Source organism: Cibotium barometz, chromosome 39 (genome assembly GCF_041138505.1).
Source record: "Cibotium barometz isolate CiBa-2024 chromosome 39, ASM4113850v1, whole genome shotgun sequence".
NCBI classification, from domain to species: domain Eukaryota; kingdom Viridiplantae; phylum Streptophyta; class Polypodiopsida; order Cyatheales; family Cibotiaceae; genus Cibotium; species Cibotium barometz.
Genome location: NC_141084.1, coordinates 40563011 through 40589901, shown reverse-complemented (window position 1 = coordinate 40589901; position 26891 = coordinate 40563011). Strand labels below are relative to the sequence as shown.

At 39.7% G+C, this 26891-nt stretch overlaps 1 protein-coding gene across 1 annotated transcript; it reads right to left on the bottom strand.

Moving 5' to 3' along the window:
- Positions 1-20835: 20835 nt before the first annotated feature.
- Positions 20836-25489, bottom strand: LOC147616090 (uncharacterized). The gene is made up of 2 exons (XM_086778726.1): positions 21900-25489; positions 20836-21676 (listed from the first exon to the last, which is right to left on the bottom strand). The coding sequence occupies exons 1-2, from the start codon at positions 24553-24555 to the stop codon at positions 21297-21299; spliced, it is 3036 nt and encodes a 1011-aa protein (XP_086634852.1). The 5' UTR covers positions 24556-25489; the 3' UTR covers positions 20836-21296.
- Between the last annotated feature and the right edge of the window lie 1402 nt (positions 25490-26891).

The window sequence follows — 26891 nt, the reverse complement described above, 5'->3', positions numbered from 1 at the left end:
GCCACCTCCACCTCCCTCTCCCCCTCATCCAAACACCACTAACCCGGCCACCACCACTGCCCCTGATCGAGAGACATGGAGTGATGTTGACCCTGATTGAGTGCCATGGGGGTGATATTCCTATCTCCCCAATACGTTCCACAACTAGGGGCAAGAGCTTGCATATCGAGGCATGGGTCCGTTGCCAACACGGGAAGAGGTGATAGCGGCGGGAGCAGCAACAATGAAAGTAGCAGCAAACAGAAGTAGCAGCAGTAGCTAAAGGAGCTCCGTCATCCTCTCGGCGTAAACGTGCACAATATTGGAGTGCTCATGCAGGTCCTCCTCGACCACCCCGTAAGAAACCCTCCTCCTCCTCGTGCCCCCAGGAGGAAACAATGCAATGGCATGGCATCTCTAAAGGAGATTCAGAGGTTCCAGAAGAGTGTTGAGCTCCTCATCCCGAGAGCTCCTTTTACACGTCTTTTCAAAGAGATACTATACGATTTTGGGGGCTAAGACAAGAGGATGCAAATCCTTGCCTTGGCTGCATCCAAGAAGCAGCGGAGGCATTTTTGGTTTCACCATGTTTGAGGATTATAACCTGTGTGTAATCCATGCAAAGCGGGTCACAATCATGTGTAAAGACATGAAGTTTGCACGCACCATTCAATGTGATAACGTTTGAATATTCCCCCTTATGATGTACATGATTGGACAATGTAAAACTTCACTTAATATATTCTTTTTTTGGTGCTTCTCAAGTTTTCCATCAAGGCCTTTATTGCATGTGTATCTGTATCAAAATTGTATCAAAAAAATCTAACTGTATTTGATTTGTATATTTCATTTGCAAGGGTGATTTTTATATTTCACTTGCTAGTATGTATAGTTTGAAGGCTTAGAAAAGTAAAACAAACCCCGGCGACTTTTGCCCAGACAGGAAGTCTGTCTGGTGAAAAGTCGCCCTGTTCAGGTTGGGGTTTTTTTTTTGCCTTTGTAAACCTTCCTCTCAACCATATGTAGCAATCTTTTTTTTATTTTAATATTGTTTAGTTGTAAATTGCTTGGTGATAGCAAGGCTACTATCAAAAAACCTCATCCATTCCCCCTTGTCAGTGTAGAAACTCACTTAGAATTTTTTGGGATCAATTTATGAATGTAAAAGAATGAATATTTTTAATTTATGTCTAAGGGGATCAGTTTCTGAAGGGTCATAGCAAGGCCTAGAGCCTGAACCTCCCCTCCTTTGTGTAAATTTGTACCATGAAATGGGATTCAATTCATAAAATGGGGTTCAATTTTTCAAAGTATCTTTAAAGCGCCTTGGATACATATAGATACTGAAGTATCATTTCAAAATTTTACATGGTGTCCATGTACTCAAATCATAGATTTAGGCATGAAGTGAGCATGGGTGATTAGAGGTGTCTATGAAGGCAAAGTAGAGATATAGGCATGTTTTGAGCATGGATGATATATGGAGGATCATAAAGGCCACTTCATGGTGATGCTCACTATACCATTGTACAACTACTCATTCATATTATTGATGAATCCATGTACAATTTGGTGATTTAAATCTTATAGAATTAAATTATCAAAGTGAGCCCTATTTGTATCATACATTGCAAGAATATAAAGTGTTTTGAGAACTATCTATATCATACATTGCAAGCATGTATCATTTAAAGGCCTAAAAAAACAAAAAAACCCCCCCTGAACAGGCTAACTTTTGCCCAGATAGGAAGCCTGTTTGGGCAAAAGTTGCCCTGTTCAAGTTGTGGCTTTTTTGCTTTTCTAGGCCTTCAAATGATACATGCTTGCAATGTATGATAGAGATAGTTCTCAAAAAATATGCTTCCAATGTCGGCGTGTCAGGGACAGTGCAACATTTTACCATTTTACTTTGAACTCTAAATAACTAGGTGATGTCAGGTCAATTGTGAAGGCACCATATTTTCCATTTTATCGATAGCTCATCATGGGAAAAATGTATTTATCTATGGTTCACATTAATCAAACTCTCTCCTTTCATGTGTAAGAACTCTCTCATCATGTAAAAGGGTATCTCTTATGATCTTAATACTGCTTTGTAGGGCACTATATATCTTTAATTTTAAGCACCTAGTTTATAGCAAGGTCTATATGAATGCTTATACATGATAATTGAAGGCTAGAAAATGCAAAAGGAGCCCCAACCTGAACTGGGCGACTTTTGCCCAGATAGCAAGCATTAGGAAAAATTTAGACTATGAAATGGGACCTGTAAGAAATCCTAATTTTTAGTAATATTTTAATTAAAAATGCTAATTTTGATCCCCCTCCCCCCGGTCTTTTCTGTCACCTGGGCACCCATCCCCCCGGTCTTTTCTGTCACCTAGGCACCCACCCCCCCCATAGTGGGAGACAAAGCAAATGATTCCCCTATTTTTTATAGACTTTTTAGGTCCTACCATCTACATTTTATCCACTCTCTCACTAGCTTTTAGTATTTTTATAGTCTATAGTTTTGGAATATTTTAGCCCATTACTTTTAGATGCAAGTTGCATCACCATTCCCAAGGTTTCACTTTTTGGCCATAAGGAGGGCCCAAAATTTGACTTTTTCAAATTTTTTATTTTTTGAGTTTTTCCATCAAAAAAACTTTCCTTATACATATATAAACCCAAAAAGTGAGTCTTTTATATCATTTCTTAGTCATAACTACCTCATAACAATCTTGTCATATCTTTCTAACTTCTATAATATCTAATGATTGTTGCAAGGTGCATTCTAATATTTTATACCAAAAATAGAATACAAGTTGCATGACCACGCCCATAAGGGGGGTCCAAGAATTGATTTTTTAAAATTTTTATTTTTTTGAGTTTTTCCATCAAAAAAACTTTCCTTGTATATATATAAACCCAAAAAGTGATTTTTTAATATCATTTCTTAGTCATAACTATCTCAACAATCTTGTCATATCTTCACAACTTGCTCAGAATCTTCACTCTTGTTGTCATATCTTCCTAAGTGCTATACTATCTAATGATTACAAGATGCATTCTAATATTTTATATCCCAAAATAGAAGGGCATTTTTTAAGGCCACTAAAATAATGACTTTTTGATTCTTTTCACATTTTAGTGTATTTTCATTTAAAACTTTCGTTTCATATATATATATATATATATATTAGTGTATTTTCATTTAAAACTTTCGTCCCAAATATGTATATATATATATATATATATATATATATATAAGTTTACTTTTTAATATCATTTTTAAATCCTTATTACATTTAATTAAAAATTTTAATGTCATTTAATGCCATCCTACTCCTTTCATTCTTATCATCTCTCCTAATCATGACTAAAATCTTTATTTTTGGAATATCAAAAATGGCTTTTTTAGAGAGATATATTCTTAATATATATTTCTCTAGGATCATTCTAAATGTTAGAATATTATTATTTAATATAAATCTCTTTTCTAATCTTCTATTAATCTTATTTTTCTGTCATCTTAAATTAGACATGTCTTTAGATGATATTACGAATGGTAGAAAGCGTAAAGTAGACATTCACATTCGTATAGATGAAGATTATGCACTAGCAAAACGTCCCTATGTTAACGTCCATATGTTAGGCAACCATTACCTAATTCAATCATGTCCACACTAAGAAATGAGGGGAAGAAGAATGTTGATCTTTGGGTGGATGGGCCCCTATGATCCTTTGACCTTGTACAGTCCACCATTTTGTGATTTGACTAATTTTGTTTGATATGTAGGTGATTTGAAAAATGGGCTCTTAGGTTATTTTAAAAGACTTTCTGTTAGTGGTGGTCTTCATAACCAATACTTACACTCAATTAATTCAAGACTTCAATCAAGTATTGAAGATTTGAAAAAACATTCACATGACCTAGACATGAAAAATAAGGAACAAGAAACACGCATAAATAATCAAAGAGATAAATTGTCTAGGTTATAAAGAAAAATAAGGAGGTTGAAGCACACAGCAACTGGTGCATGTGAGCGTAAGTGAAAGCTTTCTAATATTCAAAATCTTTCAGTGCAAGGGGGCGCAAGGAAACAGAGGGTCATGGCACAACAAGGTATGTTTCCATGGAATTTTTTGTTTGTATTTTTTATGTATGTGTTAATTTAAAGGTTTTTCCTGATAGACTTAATGGTGGTTTTGTTATGTGTCCTAGGAATTCCTTAGCTGATGCATCTGGTGTGTGGGAGATACTATGCACGTTTTCAAAGCCTACATGAAGAACAAAGAGATAACATCAATCATTCGTGATCCAAATTACAAGAGAGTTGTTGAGGTGGTTTTACAAAGGACATTATGCAAGACATCAAGGGGATTATTAGTGCAAGGGATGTACAAGATGCATATGATAAAGCCGGCATCAGTCCGCAAGGGTTACAAGGGAATTTATGAAGTCATCAAAGGAGCTCTTTATACTCGAGGGATTCAAGGGCACTTTCTTCGTCCTTCCTACAAAGTATCATTAGAAAACAAGGGTTACGAGGGAATTTATGAAGTCATCAAAGGAGCTCTTTATACTCGAGGGATTCAAGGGCACTTTCTTCGTCCTTCCTACAAAGTATCATTAGAAATGAAGGCAAACAATGCAGATGTTAAATCAATCCTTGGGTGAGTATATTCATGTAGAAGGAACAATGGTTTTAGATCCTAAGTCCAAGGATAGGCTTGAAGTACAGTACAACACATATACAATAACCTCTTTGTGGACCTAAAGAACCTTCAACGACATATGATCCGATTCTATAAGGTTTCACATCAAGGTTGGGTTTGAGCATTTATCGTTTAACTTGCAAATTTACCTTATCAATGACATGAATTACATGCGTTGTTTGGCTTGGTTTATGTGATATGTAGAATCGGAGGGAGTCCTATCGCTTATACTAAAGTTGGATGAGGCTCAACTAGTAAAAGTGAAAAGATTGGAGTGAATAAAAGTCACATATATGAATGAAGCAATGGCATATGCAAAAGAACAAGGATAAAATCCCTTCTTTCAATGTTCAATCTGAGAAGGATAATTGGTGGATTGCAGCCTTTGAGGTTCCAAAGGAGAACACTGAGGTGTTGAATTGGATGCTTCAACGATGCCCTCAAATTTTAGAAGTCATTAAACAACAGATGAATGGTGGGGAGGAGCTTGAAGTGGATGGTGTGGGCTCCTTTCGTGTGGATTGGCATCTAGGTGGTGATTTGAAGACCATAAAATGCAGGTAATTGTGACAATAGTGCACAATGCCTCCATCCGTGTCCATTGTGTATGAAGCGATCAATTCTCAAGCCAAAGAGCGAGGATGAGCTCCAATGGGTGGAGGGGATCTTGTCTTCCGATTTAGATGCAACACCCAATAGGGACATAAAGGATCCAAATTGGGCACCAATTATTCCTTTTCCAATGAAAAGTATACACTTTTGCACATTGCATGCCATGATGAGGATTTTTGATAGGTTGCTTAAGCTTCACATTGACTATGCATTTACTATGCAGGCAGTCTCATGCTCAGTCCAAGCAATAAAGCAAGTGGAGGAGCTCCTCAACTCTCTGGGAGTGCATGGCGGGAATGTAAAGATTGTGAAAGATCTTAAGAAGTCTGGAGCACATCATATTGTTGCTCAACAAGTGTCAATGGGTGGTGCAAAGGCGAGGTGATTCTTGTATATTATGAATGATCGAGGGAGGAGCGTGCGCTGGGAGAATTGGAAAGATCTTTGCAAGTACACCACAGATCTTGACAAGGATCCAACTCTACAAAACAAGCGAAAGAAGGTGTGGGCTTACTTTGACAAGGTTGTGACAACTATGTTAAAGAGAACAACAACTCAAGAAGAACAAAGTGTGTTCAAAATAGATGTGACAAAATTCATCAAGCTTGTTAGTGAGAGTTGGGGAGATACCTCCATTACATATTACATGGTAAGATATTCTCATCTTAATTATTGCCATTCATTAATTACCATTGCAATTGCTTACTAAAATTCCATAAACATTTGTCTTCATAATTTCTTACTTGGACATGTTTTCGTAGCACATTGTATCTGCACATGGACCATATTTTCTACAAAAATACGGGTCCTTGGATATGTTCAGCACCCAAGGCATGGAAAAATCACATTACACAGCCAAAGGAGTGTACTTCAAGAATACTCGACATGGTGGAGGGAAGACACATAGCAATTATCTTGTGGAGATGTTTAATTGGTTCTATTGCAACAATCTTGCAATAAATGTTACTAGGGAAAAGGCTTGAATGTTAGCAATTGCTAAAGCTGCACAACTCAAAAGGAAGGAGACAAACATAGAGAAGTGGAATGGAAGTTCAAGAGCAGGCCATGTCGCATGGCGTACCACAATGGCAAGACATGGCAGACGTTGGGTTAAACGTGTCTAATCTGGTGGTTTTGTAATTTTTGGCCGGATTCACATTATAAATGACTTTATAAGGTATAATAGTGTCATTCATTCTCATTTCTATATTTTGACTTCACTTTTTGCCATGGCTTGCATGAAAAACACTACACGTAAGCATCCACCATCACCTCATCGTCCTCCACCTCCACCTCCCTCTCCCCCTCATCCAGACACCACTGACCCGGCCACCACCATTGACCTTGATTGAGAGATAGGGAGTGATGTTGACCCTGATGGAGTGCCATGGGCTGATATTCCTATCCCCCCAATACGTTTCACAACTGGGGGGAAGAGCTTGCATCAAGGCATGGTCCGTTGGCCAACACGAGAAGAGGTGGTAGTAGCAACAACAACAGAAGCAGCAACAGCTGAAGGAGCTCCATCATCCTCTCGGCATAAACGTGCATGAGATTGGAGTGCTCATGCACATCCTCCTCGACCACCCGTAATAAGAAAGCCTACTCCTCGTGCCCCCAGGAGGAAACAACGCAATGGCATGGCAACTCTAAAGGAGATTCAGAGGTTCCAGAAGAGTGTCGAGCTCCTCATCCCCCGAGAGCTCCTTTTGCACGTCTTGTCAAAGAGATACTATACAATTTAGGGGGACGAGACAAGAGGATACAAAGTCTTGCCTTGGCTGCAATCCAAGAAGCAGCGGAGGCATTTTTGGTCACCATGTTTGAAGATTCTAACCTCTATGCAATCCATGCAAAGCGGGTCACAATTATGTGTAAAGACATGAAGCTGGTACACACCATTCAACGTGATAATCTGTGAGATTCCTCCCTCCCCAGCTTTTGAGGTGTACAGGTGTAAGGACCTCCCTTTCTGATCTTATAATTATTCCCCTCTCTGAAATAAAAGAAAGATTATGTTTTACCCTATTTTGACCTAGAGAGAGAAAATGTCTAAAGGCAGGTAGTCCAAAATTGAGATATTTTTGGATATAAAAATCCTCCTAGTGTCTAAAATGGGTTCCCCTAAAACAAAAATTCAAAAAGAACTTTCCAATGTGCAATTGGAATTAATTGGAAATAGGTATAAAGAACTTTCCAATGTGCAATTGGAATTAATTAAAAGACCTTAGCCTAAGAGTCTAGATTTTCAGAAATTTTTGGATTATGGTCCAATTAAGGTTCCTATGGGCAAATAGGATCAATCCATGTGTGGGGAGGAGATAAATCCAATTTTTAAAAGAAAAACCTCCCAAAAATGAGTAAATGCTCACATAAAATGAAGAGTTGACTAAGAACAAGGTTTATTAGTAAAAAAACTATGAGTATTACTAAAAAAAACTATGAGTATTACTATGATATTTTCTATTATCCTCTAAAAACCTCTACGAAATTGAAGAGATTGGAGCTTCTCTCTCTCTTTAATCTTCCTTGGTGACTCCTACAACACACCAAACCAATTGATTGGTTGGGGGCCTCTACTGTGATCAAAGAATCAAGTTAATTAGAAGGTAAAGTGTGGATTATTATCTTTTTCTTATTAAAACTCCAAATGCTTCTCTTCTCAACCCCTCTCAAGCATGAGAAGCTTTACTTTGAATGGCTTTTGATTACTATTGAAGTTCTTTTATGAATTGTAATAAAGAAACACATAAATTTCTATTTATGCTTAATTTTATGGTTTTTAAGCATTTCTCTCTCTCCCCCCAAAGAAAGGTCATTCCTATGAGCTATTCTCAATCCAAATAAAGCTTCTCATGAAGCATTTCTCTAATCCAAAAGTAATTTCTATGCTTGTCTAATTGGAGGCCAAAATAATGGCTTTTTAATGCTTTTATGATATTTATTTCATAGAGAAATTTATTATGAATCAATCCATAATTGGATAATGATCCAATTAGTGGTCATTCTAATCATATCAATAATATATTACTTCATTCTTTCAATTAAATTGAGAACTATCAGTAATAGTAGCGGAGCTATGGTAAAATTTTTGTAAAATAAACACATAAAACATTTTCATTCATAATATGAAAAGAGGACTTCCTACCATATTCTAGGAATTATCATCCTAGATTAATTGAATGATTCTCATTGAAATCATGGAGAAATTGATTTTTATATTTATACTTAATTAATAAATTAGAAAAAAGAGAAATTCTAGTAGTTTATTTTTATGTTAAAAGAGTAATCCCCATGATAATGGAAATCCATGTATTCCAAAGAATTAAGAGAAAAATTTGGAATACTAATATAATGTATATTTTATGTAAAAATTAAAGAAAGATTTTAGTTAAATTTATCTTTTTGCATAGATAAATTTATATGATGAAAGAGAAATTTCCACCATATTGGAATTCAAATAATTAAATAAGGAAAGTGTAATTCCTAGTGTAAAGGAATTAATGAAGATTTTTATTTAATTTTCAAGTGAAAATTTAGTTAAATTTATCTTTTTGCATAGATAAGTTTAAATGATAAAAGAGGAATTCCCACTACATTTGGAATTCCATCAATTGGATGGGAAAAGAGAAATTTCTATCACATTGGAATTATTGGATAATTCATTTAAATTTAAAGATGAATTTTTAGATAAATTTATTTATCGATGAGAAACATTTAAATGTCAAAAGAGGAATTATTATGACATTTGGAATTCCATCATTTGGATGGGAAAAGAGAAATTCCTAGTATATTGGAATTATGGGATAATTTATTTAAATTCAAAGATAAATTTTTAGATAAATTCATTTATCTATGAGAAATATTTAAATGTCAAAAGAGGAATTCTTATGATATTTGGAATTCCATCATTTAGATGGGCAAAGAGAAATTTCTAGCATATCGAAGTAATGGATATTTTAATTTAGATAAATTTATTTTATGAGAAATAATTGATGGAAAAAGAGAAATTCCCATGACATTGGAATGTAAATAATTAAATGCAAACAGAGGAATTCCCATGGTAATTGGGATCCAAGAAATTAAATGGGAAGAAGAGGAATTTTTAGTATAATTTGATTTATGATTATTTACCAAAAGTGAAAATATGAGTAGAATTGATTTCCACAAATCCCATGAATTCTTTTATTCAAAAGAATAATATTGAATATAATTCAATTGAGGAATTGAGAAGGAATATGAAAATAGTTGTTAGAAAAAGAATCTTTAATTAGGTCAAGAAATTGACAGAAATTTAGAAAAAGTCCTATTATTGGTAGTATCAATCTAGAAAAAGCTATTAAATGGGAATAGCATGTAAATGAATGTGATAAGATGTGTATTGGATGTGATAATATGTAAATGGGATGCGATGAGATGTGTATGAGATGTGATAATATGTAAATGGGATGCGATAAGGCGTGTATGGGATGTGATAATATGTAAATGGGATGCGATAAGATGTGTATGGGATATGATAATATGTTAATGGGATGCAATAAGATGTGTATGGGATGTGATAGGATGAGAACGGATGCGATAAGATGAGTATGGGATGTGATTGGATGTGAATGCGGATGTATATGTGAAAGAATGGGTATGCATGTGTATGAGAATGAATAAATGTGAATATGGATGTAGATGTGTATGTGAATGTATGGATGTGGATATGGATGTGGATATGGATGTGGATGTATGGATGTGGATGTGGATGTGGATGTGGATGTATGGATGTATCTATGATAAATTTTCAAGCTAACTCATAATGTTCTTGAGATGCCTAGCTACAATCTTGCACCTCTTCTTGCTAAGTGGAAGGGTCCCCAACAATATGGCATTAACGACACAATGTGGATATATGGATATGGATGTGGATGTGGAGCCATAGGGCTGAATGCATTGTGCATCACAAGAAGGTGTTGAGGTGCAATACGACCCATGTAATGGGCCAACGCAGCATCTCTTCCAAAACCCTCACGTGTGCCACCTTTACGTTGAGCCCAAGCATCTATAGAGACTATATGCTACACACAAGAAAGAGGATTAGTGAAATTCTAGTAGTATTATCAATTATATTTATTAGATTTATACATAATTTATCTTGCCGTGTGTTTGAAATCAAAGCTAACCACCTCAGGCTTGCAAATGTCAATGGAGGACTTGTGTTCCTCCAATGACACTAATGTAGTGTCCTTAGACTCTTTGGTCGGTGGCAATTGTTCCTGAGCTTTTCTAAACTCCTCCTTAGTCTTTGATCAGCCTATATAATTGCTGATTTCAGGATCATCACCGACTCATGCACACCACCCTGCACACCGGAACAAGCGCGTGTTGCAAAGCCTCCGAGCCCTTTATGTCGATGGGAAATTCATCATTCACAGCTAACAAGCAGAGGCACTCGGCTTGGTTGAGCTTGTAGACCTTTTCTAGGTCATGTAAAAAGAGGAATTCCTCCTCTTCAATCACCACAGAGCTGAGCTTACTAAGCTCAAGCTCCAGCATCTCATGTGTAGCCTCCTTTCCCTTGCCCACATCTGTACATCTAGGGTACCCTCTATAGGACCCTCCCCCACCTCTTCTCCACTCTCTATTGTGGCTGAGCTAGTTGTCTCTCTAGAGTATGGCACCAATGCCTTTGACGAGGATGCTTCACCAGATTGAGGTACCTCAATTTGGAGGAGGAGATCTTTGGCCATAACGGCCTCAACAAGCTAGTTGAGGACCTCAGGTTTAGGATCCTTCTCCTTGCCTTGTACCATGCCTCCAATTGAGACATCCTCCACCTCTACCTCTTCATCAGAGTCTTGCTCACCACAAAGGTATATGAAGGTGGCAACCCAAGAGAGGAAATCAAGGCCAATCTTTCCCCTCTGAAGTGCAAGCATCTCCTCCTTGGTGATTTTCTTGTAGTGACCATCAAGGAGCACAATATCTTGGAATTTTTGCAACCTCCTCAGGGCATTCATATCATTCTTGTTGATATATCGTAGGAGATCGCATGGCACCCAATCACCGTCCTCCTGCGGTAGCTTAGGGCCTCATGTACTCCTCCATGTAGTCAAGAGTACCTCTGTAGTCCTCTTCTGCCAAGAGGATGGTTCCAAAGTTAATCTCGCGAGAGAAGATGAAGAAAATGTCCTCTTTGTCAGGCCAATCGGTCCTCTTCAAGAACTCGAGAAACCTCTCGTATGCCATGTTTGGGTCCATGCTAGAAGGGAGTGACAAATGCTAGAAATGGAAAGATGAGTGGTTAAAGAGAGAGAAACCTCAAAACAGTGTTAGAAAATGAGAGAGGTTCTATATTTATACACCCAAAAATTAAACATCGGGCATTTTAGACTATAACATAAGTGACCAGTAAATAATCCCAAATTTATATAAAAATATAAATTAAATTGATAATACTTGAACACAAGTGGTCGTTCACAAAGGAACCATCATTTTATAATAGGTTTGATACAAAACCATCTTAATTATTTATATAAAAGATAAATAGCCCATCGATGACTTGCGACACTAATTCTAAAGTTGAAATTTGCATCCACTGTTACTCTAGTCTTTGCAAACCTTTAAGCTCTTCTCCAAACGTCTTCCAATCTAAACAAGGAAATTCAATTGTAATAAATAAAACAACATATTCAAAAAACACAAAGCAACACAAATTTACAAATATCAAAGCTCACCTTTCGTCCGCCAATCTTGATGCTTGCTTCTTGGACATCTTGAAATCCCAGAATGAGCAAATGCTTTTGAACATCTCCTAAGCTCCATTCATTTCTTGCATTCACCACCTCAATTGAACCATCAGGAAGAGTCACATATAAATCTATGGGTGTATCCACACCCTCACTTGATTGCAAGGGAACCCACTCCCCATTCTTCTTCATCCATCGTTCATAGAAAAATCGAATGGATAAACTCTGATGAGTCTTCAAGTATCGAAAGGTCACACTTGAAGGCACCACTTTACATGAGTAGATGTCCCCTTTGTGAAACCCCTCCACAATATTCCATCCAATTCCGAAGACATTGTTAATTTGGTCAATTTGCAATTTCTTGCAAATGAACATTGTTGGGGTGGGTTGTGGAGAAAGCTTAGAGAACATAAATACAAATAGATGTATTGGGGAAAATCATCCAAGCCCCACAGACTTAGAGGCCTTAGAGAATTTTAGGGAGGAGTGTATGTCAGAATACATCTTGTTTTTGAAAGCATTAACACTCCACCTATCCGGAATTGGCCACTCTACACTATGTAAAGAGTCCATAGGGATCTCCTCAAGGCTATCATATTCTGTAGGCCGAGAAAGGACTTTGTAAGAGTGTGTGTAAAAGAATATATTTTTGTTGAAGAGGGTTCTATGATTCTCACCTGGAAACATTAGCTCACCTATTGTACTATGAAAAGCACTAAACACACCAGTGAGGCTTCTCAAAGGTTGTTCTTCAATATAGCTTGATGGGAAAATGTTTGCAACCCCCATACCATAATTAGTAAAACAAAACAAGCCATTTCCAAAAAAAATTACAACCACATACTTACAGTTGCAAGGAAGCCTATTCCTCTCCATGGAAGGAGGAAGATACATGTCTACAGCCATGTAGACATGTTGTATTATTGCCTTGATTTCTCCATTCTTATCCTTCTTGAAATGAAGAATCCTTCCCTTCCAATGGTGTTCCAAAACACCATGGTTAAGAACTCAATGTGGACCTGTGGCACTTGGTTGCATATAAACCCAATCTTTCACTCTAAATGCATACCCGATCCACTCACCTTCATCATCTGTAGTGTTGTACATAAGGTATTCAAAAGTACATGGTCATTAAAACATAGTCATCAAAGTTACATAATCATCATAGCTATATCCTAGGCTTCTTCTACTAGGCTCTCCAGACTCTGAAGCCACCTTTATGGCTGGAATCAAAACATGGAACCCTTCAAGATCTGCCTTGATGACGGTAGGATCCTGTACCCCTGGCAAACAATGCCATGAGCCACACAGAAAAAAAAGGTCCTGACCTTTGAGTCGAGACCTCTTCATCAGAGTCTTTCTCACCACAAAGGTATATGAAGGTGGCAACCCAAGAGAGGAAATCAAGGCCAATCTTCCCCCTCTGAAGTGCAAACATCTCCTCCTTGGGGGTGATCTGCTTGCAGTGACCATCAAGGAGCACAATATCTTGGAGTTTTTGCAACCTCCTGAGGGCATTCGTGTTATTCTTGTTGATATATCATAAGAGATCGCATGGCACCCAATCACCATCCTCCTATGGTAGCTTGACAATCCAAGGCCTCATGTACTCCTCCATGTAGTCAAGAGTACCTTTGTAGTCCTCTTTTGCTAGAGGATGGTCATTTTCCAAAGTCAATCTCGCAGGAGAATATAAAGAAAAGTTCCTCTCTGTCAGGCCACTCGGTCCTCTTCAAGAACTCGAGAAACCTCTCGTATGCCATGTTTGGGTCCATGCTGGAAGGGAGTGATGAATGCTAGAAATGGAGTGATGAGTGCTGAAAGAGAGAGGAACTTCAAAACAAAGTGTTAGAAAATGAGAGAGGTCCTATATTTATAGACTGCAAAATTAAACATTGAGCATTTCAGACTATAACATAAGTGACCAGTAAATAACCCCAAATTTACATAAAGATATAAATTAAATCGACAAGACATAACACAAGTGGTCATTCACAAAGGAACCATAATTTTATAATAGGTTTGATACAAAACCATTACAAAAAAAAGACAAATAGCCCCTCGAGACGACTTGCGACACTAATTCTGAAGTTGAAATTTACATCCACCATCACTCCAGTCTTTGCAAACCTTTAAGCTCTTCTCCAAACGTCTTCCAATCTAAACAAGGAAACACAAGTGTAATAAATAAAACAACATATTCAAAAAACACAAAGCAATGCAAATTTACAAATATCAAAGCTCACCTTTCGTCGACCAATCTTGATGCTTGCTTCTTGGACACCTTGAAATCCCAAAATGAGCAAATGCTTCCGAACATCTTCTAAGCTCCATTCATTGCTTGCATTCACCACCTTAATTGAACCATCAGGAAGAGTCACAGATAAATCTATGGGTGTATCCACACCCTCACTTGATTGCAAGGGAACCCACTCCCCATTCTTCTTCATCCATCATTCATAGAAGAATCGAATGGATAAGCTCTGACGAGTCTTCAAGTATCGAAAGGTCACACTTGAAGGCACCACTTTACACGAGTAGATGTCACCTTTGTGTAACCCCTCCACAATAGTCCATCCAATACCCAAGACATTGTCAATTTGTTCAATTTGCAATTTCTTGTAAATGAACATTGTTGGGGTGGGTTGTGGAGAAAGCTTAGAGAACATAAATACAAATAGATGGACTAGGAAAGACCATCCAAGCCCCACAGACTTAGAGGCCTTAGAGAATTTTAAGGAGGAGTGTATGTCAGAATACATCTTGTTTTTGAAAGCATTAACACTCCACGTATCTGGAATTGGCCACTCTACACTATGTAAAGAGTCCACAGGGATCTCCTCACGGCTACCATATTCTGTAGGCCGAGAAGAGACTTTGTAAGAGTGTGTGTAAAAGAATATATTTTTGTTGAAGAGGACTCCATGATTCTCACATGGAAACATTAGCTCACCTATTGTACTATGAAAAGCACTAAACACACCAGTGAGGCTTCTCAAAGGTTGTTCTTCTATATAGCTTGATGGGAAAATGCCTGCAACCCACATACCATAATTAGTAAAACAAAACAAGCCATTTTGAAATGAAATTACAATCACATACTTACAGTTGCAAGGGAGCCTATTCCTCTCCATGGAAGGAGGAAGATACATGTCTACAACCATGTAGACATGTTGTATTGTTGCCTCATTGATTTCTCCATTTTTTATCCTTCTTGAAATGAAGAATCCTTCCCTTCTAATGGCGTTCCAAAACACCACGGTTAAGAACTCGATGTGGACGTGTGACACTTGGTTGCATATAAACCCAATCTTTCACCCTAAATGGATACTCGGTCTACTCACCTTCATCATCTGTAGTGTTGTAGAGAAGGTATTCAGAGATGGAATCACTTGGTCTCTTACTAGAGGTAGGCATAATGAGATGTATGGGTGAAGAAGAGTGAGGAAAAGAGAGGGCACAACAGCTTAAGAAATGATTAAAGAAATAGAAGATTATGAAGAAATAGAAGATTAAAGTTTGGTATGGGTGAGCAAGAGAGAGCAAGATGAGATTAGGGAGGGTACAATAGCTTTAGAGATGATTATGCAATAATAGAAGATTAAAGAAGCTTGTGGAAGAGGATTAGAGAGAGATTCAGAGCTTAGAGAACTGAAATGAGCTTGAAAAATGGGTTTCCTACCATAGAATATGATTAGATAGCCTTTTTTGAGGTAAAAACACCTTTTTGGAGGGAAAACCAAAATTTAAAAATTTTAGGTTTTTTTTGGCCGAGCTGCACTTTTTTATTTAAAAATGTTGCCCCATGTCATTTCGAAAAGGAGATTTTACCCTTGCCTTGAACTTTGGTGTGATCTCTAGAAAGAGGTGGATGATAGGGAGACAAGGCTAAGAAATGTAATAACTACCCTATATTTTAAAGCTAAAGCTAGTGGATAGAGTGTGCACTTGCTCCCCCCCCTTCCCATTGGTGGATATCTTGATTAGCACTAATGTTTTGATTAGTAAAGGGCCTATTTTATAGTCCATTTTCTCCCTAATGAGCATGGTATGAGAAGATTCATACATACTTGGTTGCAAATGATTTTTGCAATAGTCCAACAGAGAGTACCCTCTATGTGAAGAGGAGTAAGGACATATTTTTGGTCATCGTTCTATACGATGCCGCTCATGGGACCCGATATAGATCAGATTTCAGCCTTTAAGGCTGATTTGCAGTCATTGTTTGAGATGTTAGATTTGGGGGCGTTGCATTACTATTTCGGGATCCAGTTTATGCAACGTAATGATGGCATTGTTATGCTATAGTCTAAATATATACAGAAGCTATTGAAGAGGTTTAATGTTGAAGACTGTAAACCTATGGCTACACCTATGGAGACAGGTACTTGACTTAGTATTCAAGATGTAGGAGACTCTTTTGATGCTAGTTTGTATCAGCAGGCTTTTGGATCCCTTCTCTATGTATGCAACACGAGGCTAGATATAGAGTATGCGGTCTCACAGTTGAGCAGTTTTATGCATAGCCCAGGTAGGCTATTAAGTGGGTTTTCTACTATTTACAGGGCACTCAGTATTTTGGATTGTTTTATCCAAAAGGGGCTGAGTCACAACTGCATGCTTTTAGTGATTTAGATTGGGTTGGATGTTATGACACACGAGTGTCTACTAGTGGGTTTTGCTTTTGCCTTGGTGATTCATGTATATCATGGCTCAACAAGAAGCAGCCTACAGTGTGGCCACTTCCCGTTGTAAAGCTGAGTATAGGGTAGCTTTTACAGCTACAGTTGAGTGTGTGTGGCTCAGATGCCTTATGGCTGATTTGGGTGTTGGACAGTCGTCTAGCACTACGATTTTCACTGATAGTCAGAGCGCATTAGCAGTTTGCGAGGAACCCAATGTTTCATGCTCGCGCTAAGCACATTGAGATGCATTACCACTAGGTTAGGGAAAGACTCTCTGTAGTAGCAGAGATCAGCTTGGTCTATGTGCCTACACATAATAGCATGGCAGATTTATTCACGAAGGCTCTTCCTCATGAAAAGTTTGAAGCTTTTCGTAAAGCTTTGGGCTTACTACCTCTTCAGGATTGATCGACCATATCCTATACATGTTCACATCATCACACCAAAGGGGATTTGTAGCATTATATGATAGTGATGTGTGTGAACACACTTAGGATCGCCAGGGCACTTTTCTCCTCACTAGGAGATTTTTTCCCCCGTGCGTATGTACACCCTCTTATCTATCTTTTGCATCTGGCACACATTTGTTTATTCTAATCTAGTGGGTTTGTGTGCTCTCAAGCTTCTCTATATTGTATGTGTGCATTGTTGCAACCCTAACTCTAATTCCAACACATCTATGATATATGCTGCTATACACTGAATTATAGTCATACAAGATGTGGGGCCAAAGATCTCATCATAATTCATGCCCTTTTCCTAAGAATAATCCTTTGACTTATCTTATAGCATTTAACACTATCTTATAAACCCACTTTGTACCAATGTTCTTGTTCCCATAAGGAAAATCTACCAAATACCCAGTGTCATTTTTGAGGAGACATCCAATGATCATTTTCTAGTGCTTTCTTAAAGGATACAAGTTCCTCTTTATTGCATATATACTGGCAATGAGAACATAATCCATAAACAAATGAAATGAATGATGAGAATATGCATGTATCTTGTTAGGCAAAGCAGTTGATAATTTGCTATCCCACAATGTCTCCAGTAGCTTGGATGTCTCAACCAGCCATTTTGGCATTATGTTTGGATGTCTCCATTAGCCATTTTAGCATTCTACTTGGATGCCGTTTTCTCATCCCACCAAGTACATCATTTCCACAATCACCTCATCAATAGGTTGATCTATGAGTTGAAATTCAAGTTATTTTAATAGGTGTGGCTAGTTTGTAGCAGCTTGTTAAGCATTCATTTACTGCACATATGACTATTCAACATTATACAAAGGTAGGTACAAAGATGGATCATATCAAAGATGTCTTCTGAGTGTACATTTTTCTATTTTTTGCATAAAAATATGGGCTAGAACTGAGTTCTCAAAAAAGGAGACATCTATACTCACCAAAATCCATCTTGTGGTCACATGATAGAGTCTATACCCTTTGCTTTTTGCTCTATATCCCCCAGAAATGCATTTTACCACCTTATGATCGAGCTTATTACATTGTTGGTTAACATAAATGAGCCATAGAAGGTTTGGTAGCATTCCATGCTTCATAAGGGGTAATTATCTACCAAGGCCTTGGTGGGGCATCTATTTAGCACTTAACTGGCACTTATAAGTACGTCCAATGCGATAGATCGTGATGGCACACATAACTACAAAGCCTTGGTGGGGCATCTATTTAGCACATAAGTGGCAGACATAATGAGAGATATTTTCTTCCTCTCAAACGCACCATTTTGTTGAGGTGTGTAAGGCATCATGCATTAATATTTTATGCCTCTTTCAACTGTATATGCATGAGACTCCTTGATATATACCCCCCCTCCTCAATCTGTTTAAAGGGTACATGTAAACAAATTTTTATCCATAGAAACAAAGCGTCCCCTTCTCTCCCTCTCTCTCATTGCCTCTCCCATCATCTCATGCATCATTGTCTCCTTGCTTTCACAACATGTCCCCTAGACTCAAAAATAAAAACTCTCCACACACCATCTACATACATCTCCACACACCATCTACATACATCTCCACACATTTATCGCCCTCCCATGCTCTCTCATTGCGTTCTCTCAATGCCCCCTTCTCTCTCATTGTCTCTCCCACCATCGCATGCATCATCGATGTCCTTGAGATCGCAACATGTCCACTTTCTTGGGAACTCACCACACTTCATCTCCTTCACTTTCTACATACATCTCCACCACCAACAATAACCTCAACAATGTGAATTCAAGCATCTTGTCAGCTAGAGCTCATGTGTGGCACAAAACAGAGAGATAAGGTAGGTAGATAGAAACAATATTTTCTCTCATTCTAAGTGGCACCTTGACAATATGTTTAGTGTAAGCTTCACCACTAAGTGAAATATCATTTGGAATACATCAGTGGCGTTAATTATCATTGGATTAGGCCTCCAATTTGAGATTAGATCTGGCCATATCTCACTAAGAAGTGAAACAAGAGAAGATCTTAATTACATATTAATCAAAGGCTTGGCAAATGTTGTGGGCTTACATGCAATGGTTTGAATCCCTCCTATGTGAAGTTAAAAATCCCCCACATAATTTTGGTATATGAAGTAGGATTAGTGATTTGAGTAATCAATGTGTGATTAGGAACTAGATCATTGTATGAAGAAATCAAGTAGTAGGTCATGAATCAGCTCAAATCTCAGTCTGCTCTCCAATGTTACATCCCCTTCATTCAAGAGATGTAAAGTATCGAGAAAAAAACCTCAGAGAGGTGCAAACTTCAAATTTGTCCAAATCTATAAGGTGACTACTAATGTGGACTAATTTCTTAATTATCTTGCTAAAATCAATTCATTTCAAGGCTCCAAAAGAGGCCTTTGAAGTCTTGATCATTAGGATGTGGGAGCATTAATCACTACAATCTTAACATGACTATTTTTTAATACAATTTGTCTGTGATATTAACGGGCCTATAATTATCTAAGCGATGGGTGTAGCTGCATGTAAATGTTGTGCATCTCCTAAGGTGCTACCAACTCCAATAAGCCTTTTCTTACAATCTTGGCATCTTTTTCTTAGCCCTAATCTATAGCTCTTATGTTGGTACAAGCCTTTGAGATGCACATATACATTCAAGTTTACAAATAAGCCACAAGTAGGATAACAAATAGACCAAGGTGTTGCAACATATACATGTGTATGTACACACACACACACATACAATACACACACACACACATGTGTGTGTGTGTGTGTATATTTGTGTATGTATATGTACATACACACATACACATTTATGTATACATGTGTATATATATGTATACATATACACACACACACATATGCATATACATACACACACGCACATCCATGCACATGTATAAATATATGTGCACGTATATACATATATATGTGTATTATGCTTAACTAGAGAGATGTCTCTCTCTCTCTCTCTCTCTCTCTCTCTCTCTCTCTCTCTCTCTCTCTCTCTCTCTCTATATATATATATATATATATATATATATATATATATATATATATACACGTGTGTGTGTGTGAGATATATCTCTTTGTGTGTGTGTCTAAGCATATTGTTCTCTTGTAAAATATATCTCTCTCTTTCTTTTTTTTTTGTGTGTGTGTGTGTCTAAGTATATTGTTCTCTTGTAAAATCTCTCTCTTTCTATATATATGTGTGTGTGTGTGTGTGTGAGAGAGAGAGAGAGAGAGAGAGTGAGTACTTTTTTTTCTCTTGTAAAATTTCTCAATATTAATCTCATATAAGTACGCAGCCCGCATCGCACAATATTAATAAATATAATTTTTGAAAAACAACGTGGATGTGGTTATGTAACCCATACAAAAAATAAAAAAAACATACGGTGCGTAGTGTGGCAAGGCAAAGCCGCCTCAAAGGGGCTGCAAATTCTGGACTTTTGGGAGCGTGATTTCAATCAAAGACTTGAACGAAACTGGCCCCAAGTTCCCAAGTCCCTCGGAAATGTGAGTTTGGCTGATATTGAGATGAATCTTAGATTTCAAACTTTTGATTGTATGAGTCAACATTCAACGTCAAAAACATTAAAATGAAAGCTTGACATATGGGAATCGGGATCATTGAGATGTGAGTTGGTCCTCCGGATTAAATCCCAAACCTTCTTCTGCTTATTATATTAGTAAATGTATCTTATCTGATGATGTTAATACCTAATGTACATAGCTCAATTGGAGCCTCATTAATCCTTCAAAGTTGCTCTGATGGAGCTCTGGCATGAGCTCTGGCATTGCAGTTTATGCATCGCGATTCGACACCGGGTCAAGTCCCATTCTCTGCACTTCGGTGTCATCACATGGATCATATGTGGTCCATCGGCTTGGCTACAATGTTAAAAACTCTATCTATCTCCATGAAAGAAAGCACTCAAGCTAGAGATTAGGGGGTTCCATAGAGGTGCCTTGTGCAACCTTTTTTTCTGTAATGCTTAAAGAGCAGAAGCTAGTTAAATTGATCCAGAACCACTAATGCAATCTACTCTACGGTCATTAAGGCCCCTTTTTAGCAGCTAGCCTACATTTACAAAGTGTATTAACCATCATATACTGATCAATTCAATGGTCCAGATCCATTCCTCGTCTCCCTCACAACAGTGCTGCTTTTCCTTCTAGGTTTGGCCTCTGCCAACATGGTCACCACATCCCGCATGGAAGGGCGGTCCCTCGGACATTTACTAGTGCAAAGCAAAGCAATCCTGAGCACCAATAGCATCTCCTCTTGCACTGTACTGCATGAGGCCCCAACATTCACATCCAATGCATCCACAATGCCTGTCTTGCTCCTCACCTTGCCCCTCACCCACTCCACAATGTTCACTGCATCTCCAAACTCCGATTCAATGGGCCTCCTTCCTGTCAACAGCTCCAACAACACAACACCGAAGCTGTATATGTCGGTCTTCTCATCCACCTTGAGAGTGTAGGCATACTCTGCACAAGATGTTGAAACAATCACCCAAACTAGAAAGTTATTAATGCTAACAAAGATGACAACCATCCCCTGCCTAAACAAACCACTCTCTTCTTTAAATACCCCTCACACAAGTACTAATCATTATAAACAACCATGAAATGCTTGAAGCCGTGTAGGACCCTGGCTCGAAAAGCCAAAAAAACCACCACTCACAACACAACACAGCACATAAAACTCTACCTGGGGCTATGTAGCCGTAAGAGCCCGCAATCATTGACATGGATTCATTGGTTTCCACCAGTTTTGCAACACCAAAGTCTGCCACCCGAGCTTCCATATTGCAGTCAAGCAGAATGTTGTTGGACTTCACATCTCGATGTACTACCTGCGGAAAGCAATCATGGTGAAGGTAACACAAGCCCTGGGCAATGCCTACAGCTATGTTGTACCTTGTAACCCAATCTGCTAGGACGTAAGCTCGGCCCTTAGCATGAAGGGCATCATCCAAGCTGCCATTGGTCATGTACTCGTACACAAGCAAAGTGTTGACATTGTTGGAACAGTAACCCAACAGTCTCACTATGTTTCTATGCCTTATGCTGCCTAAAAGATCAACTTCTATCTGAAATCCGCGAGGTTCTTTGTTTTTAGAATTCTTGGTGTTGCTTTTATGGCTCATCCATAGTTTCTTCACTGCTACCACCTCACCACTTGGCATATTCGCCTTGTAAACAGTGCCTGTTGCTCCCCTTCCTACAATGTTCTCATCCTTGAGTGAATCCAAAATGTCGTTGCTTGTGAAGGATAGCCTCTGGAATGCAGTGAGCCTCCATGGCCACTCATCCATGTCTTCAAATGTATCATTGCTGCACATTTGGGCTCCATATTGTTTGAAAAGACACCGGCCTCCAGCTACAAGGATGACCAAGGAGATGCCGAAAACACATCCAACCAGCCACATAGGTCCAAGGCTCCTCCTCCTGCCCTTCTCAGAAAGCTGACCACTGTCTCCCAGACCAATGCATGAGCGAGGTAGCACACCCCCGCACAGATAGGGATTACCCAAGAAAGAGCTCGAGCTGGCTGTTTTGAACATCCCTTCCAGAGGCACTGGACCTGAGAGGTTATTGTAAGAGACATTAAAGGATTCTAGAGTAGTCAGATTCTGAAACTGGTAAGGGATTTCACCACTTAGATGGTTTTGAGAAAGGTCAAGAACTTCCAAGTTCGGCATACTTGCAAGCTCAGGAGGGATGCTTCCTGAGAGCTGATTCTGTTGTAGTTGAATAGTGATCAGCTTCTGACAGCTGCTCATACTTGCAGGTATGTCTCCTGTGAGAAAATTTTGAGACAGAGAGAGAACTGTGAGAGAGGCACATGCAGCATTGAAGTCAGAGGGGATGGTTCCTGTGAGGTTGTTCCTGATTGCCAGCAAGCTCTGAATGTTGGGAAGCTGCCATACATCCATAGGTAGCCCACCGGTAATCTGGTTGAAGGAGATATCAAAGTAATTCAGCTTGGAGGAGTTGCTGATGTCAGGCGGGATGTCGCCGGAGAGCTGGTTGTTCTGAAACTCTAGCCTTGTCAGCTTGGGGAGGGACCCGAACCCGGCTGGGATGTGTCCTGTGAGTTGGTTGTCTTGAACACGGACACGGAGAAGCGATTGGCAGCTTGCGAGGCTTTCTGGGATGGGGCCGGAGAAGCGGTTGGAGAACATGATGAGCTTGGTAAGGTTGGAGTGCAGGCAGAGGTCAGGAGGGATGGGGCCTTCAAAGAAGTTTGAAGACACATCCAGCCATTGCAAAGGGGAGACATGGCCAAGTTTCTCTGGCAGGCTGCCGGAAAAAGAATTGTTCCAGATCAATAGAGTCAGTAGATTGGGCAGATCTCCGATTCCGGCAGGAAGGGAGCCATTTAGACCGTTGTACATCAAGCTGAGTAAGGTGAGGTTCTGCAGCTGGCCGAGCTCTTCCGGAACGCTGCCGGAGAGATTGTTGACGGACAAATCTAACGACATGAGGGATGCCATGCCGCCCAACTCCGGCGGAATCTCTCCTGTGAGACCGTTCCTGTAGAGGAAGAGAGTATTGAGTGATTTCAGCTGGCCGAGCTCTGCCGGAATGGCGCCGGAAATATTCGTGCAGCAGAGATCCATGTACTGTAGATTGTCGAGCTTGCCGAGCTCCGGCGGAATACTGCCGTTGTATTTGTTGTAGCCGATGACGAGATGCTCGAGCTGAGAGAGCGAGCCCAGCTCTGGCGGGATGTTTCCGACAAGAAGGTTGCCGGAGAGGCCAAGGTACTTGAGCGAAGAAAGGTTTCCGAGCGACGGAGGGATGGTTCCGTCGAAGAAGCTGCCGCCCAAGTCGAGGTGTTGAAGCTTGGGAAGCTCGGCGAAACCTGCCGGAATGGGGCCTGTGAAATTGTTGCTGAAGGCGGAGAAGAATAGCAGAGAGGGCAAAGAGGCAGCGCCGACACCCGGAAATCCGCCCACGAAGTAGTTGCGGCTGACGTCTAGCAGTGTGAGACCAGGCATTTCTGTCATAAGGGCTGAGGGAAGCTCCCCCGTGAGGGAATTGCAGCAGGCATTGAAGGCGGAGAGAGCGGGCAGGCGACGGAGGGCGGCGTTGGAGAGGGCGCCGGAGAGGTTTTGTTGCGAGAGGTCCAGCCCCGTGACCGTGCCGGAGGTGTTGCACGTGACGCCAGTCCAAGTGCAGGGGAAGGCATCACTGGCCAGCCAGTCTGACAGGTGGCCAAACGGATCCTCCATGCCGGCCTTGAGTTCGAGGAGGGCGGCGCCGTCGGAGGAAATGGCCTCTACCTTCGGTGAAACAGCGATTAGCACCAGCAGGAGCCGTACGATGCCAGCCGGAAGGCTCAGATCCGCCATTTGCATGGACGTAGAAAGATTTCGTCGGTGTTAGGATGAGCTTCAGTCCTGCATCGACCACGTACTCCCTTCTACTAGTCGGACTGTAGTTCCCTCAAGAAACAGACGACAGCAAGCACACCAACTTCTTCTGCCGGACTACAGCTCCGACGGATTCCCGTCACCCCAATCTACGGTCAAAAAGCAGCGGCACTAAGCATAGCTAACTGCGGACACAGCTCACACTCACAGAATTTCAAACGTATTGGCCGCGCACCTTATAGTGTTTCTATCTCATCCTGTATCATCCTACACTACCACCACCAAGCGCCTACTAGCAGCTAGCTTACAGTTTAGATTAATTACATAAACCTTCGCAGCTTGTTATTATTATTCTAACTCTCCGCGGCCAAACTACGAGGAAGACACAGTGCCATGATTTTTGAGATAGGCAGACAGAAATATTAATGTTTAAGCCAGGTGCGGGATATGGACCAAACGGTGGTGGGAAGTCCTCAGTGACGGAACCTTGGGAAGAGCGACGGAAGAGTTGGCCTGCATGTGAAGTCCTGATTCCGTCCATTTTTTAAAGCATTCCCTCAATTTTCTAAACGAATTTCGAGACGGAACTTCTCTGACTCGACGATTTCTGGACAGTGCCTTTGTCGTAACTTTTTTGGACCCGATTCTCACCCTCGCCACCCCTTACTGTAAACCCTAAACCCTTTCAAATCTTGGTCTAATATTATCCACCAGAACATAAACCCATCATTAAGCCTTAATAACAATGACCATATCAACATAAACCCCTTGCGTACCCACCAATAATACTCATCATTATGATCCCTCGAACCTCTCAACCAACCGCATCGCCATGTTCCAACCCCTTATTCTTCTCCCAAGCAAAACAGCTCGCCTATCTTGCGTACATACACGATTCACTTCGCTCCGCCAAACCCTCAATTTTTAAGTTCACCCCCAAAACACACACACACACACAAGTTCTAACCTTGACCGTGAATTGTCAAATGCTTAAGGTCTTGTAGCTTGATTATTACTTACAAAGTGCGATTTTGCGCAAGATTGAATATCAATTGGCTTCTAACTCTTGACAGAATTTATTGGCTTTTCATTGTGTGTATTGAAAAAGAGAGAGAGTAAGTAGAGCAGAGTAGAGTAGTTTATTATCCTCCACGGAAGGCCAAATTATGACCCATGGGACCTTTCCAGATATACAATAAGTCTCCTCCCCCATGGTAGGAAAGGGTAGCTACGGTGAAAGAACGATCTATGCAGCGTGGTTCTCTCGAAAGCGTAACATGCGGGTGATGAGAGCCCCTAACTTCGATATAGTAGTGGTCAGAAACTAGTGAAGTGGCCCCTGTAAAGGGATATCAAAGAGAGAGAGAGAGAGAGAGAGAGAGAGAGAGAGAGAGAGGAGTCTCTTGATGTCATAGCCAAGTCAGTGGACTACATACATGATCCAGCATCGAACTGCAAGGAACGAGGCTTCTTAGAGTTTTCAATTAGGAGTTAGATGTGAAAAGCTTCATCGATGTGCATGCACTATTCTTTGTGTGTGTGTGTGTGTGAGAGAGAGAGAGAGAGAGAGTACACTATGTGTGTGTGTGTGTGTGTGTGTGAGAGAGAGAGAGAGAGAGAGAGAGAGAGAGAGTACACTGTGTGTTTGTGTGTGTGTGAGAGAGAGAGAGAGAGAGTAAATGCAACATCTGGAGACAATGTCAATCTCTAAATTGAGCTTAACATTATTCAAACTCATGTTACACCATGCTTTCAAGAACTTTTGCCAAGATGTTATGACAAAAGTCTTTTCATTATTTGTATGTTTTAATAATAGACAAAACAATCCATAAGCAAAGCATCGGTGAGAGTGAGACGGGAAAGACTCTTCATCATGTGGGTGGGAAAATGTGCTTACTTTAGAGCACACAAATCAACCACTTGTGATGAGGCATGCAATATTTTTAGTAGATATGTCTTCACATTCCATAACTTTGCTTGAGTTGTATGGAAGAGCTTGTGGCAAACTTTTCCCACGTCCAAGGAAGCAAACACTTTTGTTTCAAAGAAAGCTAACTGGCACTCAAGACGATCACTTCAATATTCAACCTTCCTCTAGTGTTGCATGTTCCTTAAAATGTAGAATATTGCAACTCTTTAAACTTTCAAAATCTTTTTCTTCCTTCCTTGGTACTTGTATTTTTATATTGCTTTGCAACTTTAAGTACACTAATGATGATGATCTCTACTAACTGCCCTACTTTAATCTGTTGCATGGCTAATGTCTAAGCATAAAGTGTTATGTACACAAAATAATATCAATAGATTTTTAGCACCCCAAG

Coding starts and splice junctions, on each gene's coding strand:
- LOC147616090 (XM_086778726.1), bottom strand. CDS start 24,555: ATGCAAATGGCGGATCTGAGCCTTCCGGCTGGCATCGTACGGCTCCTG. Junction 21,677..21,899: donor TTACGGCTACATAGCCCCAG/GTAGAGTTTTAT, acceptor CATCTTGTGCAG/AGTATGCCTACACTCTCAAG.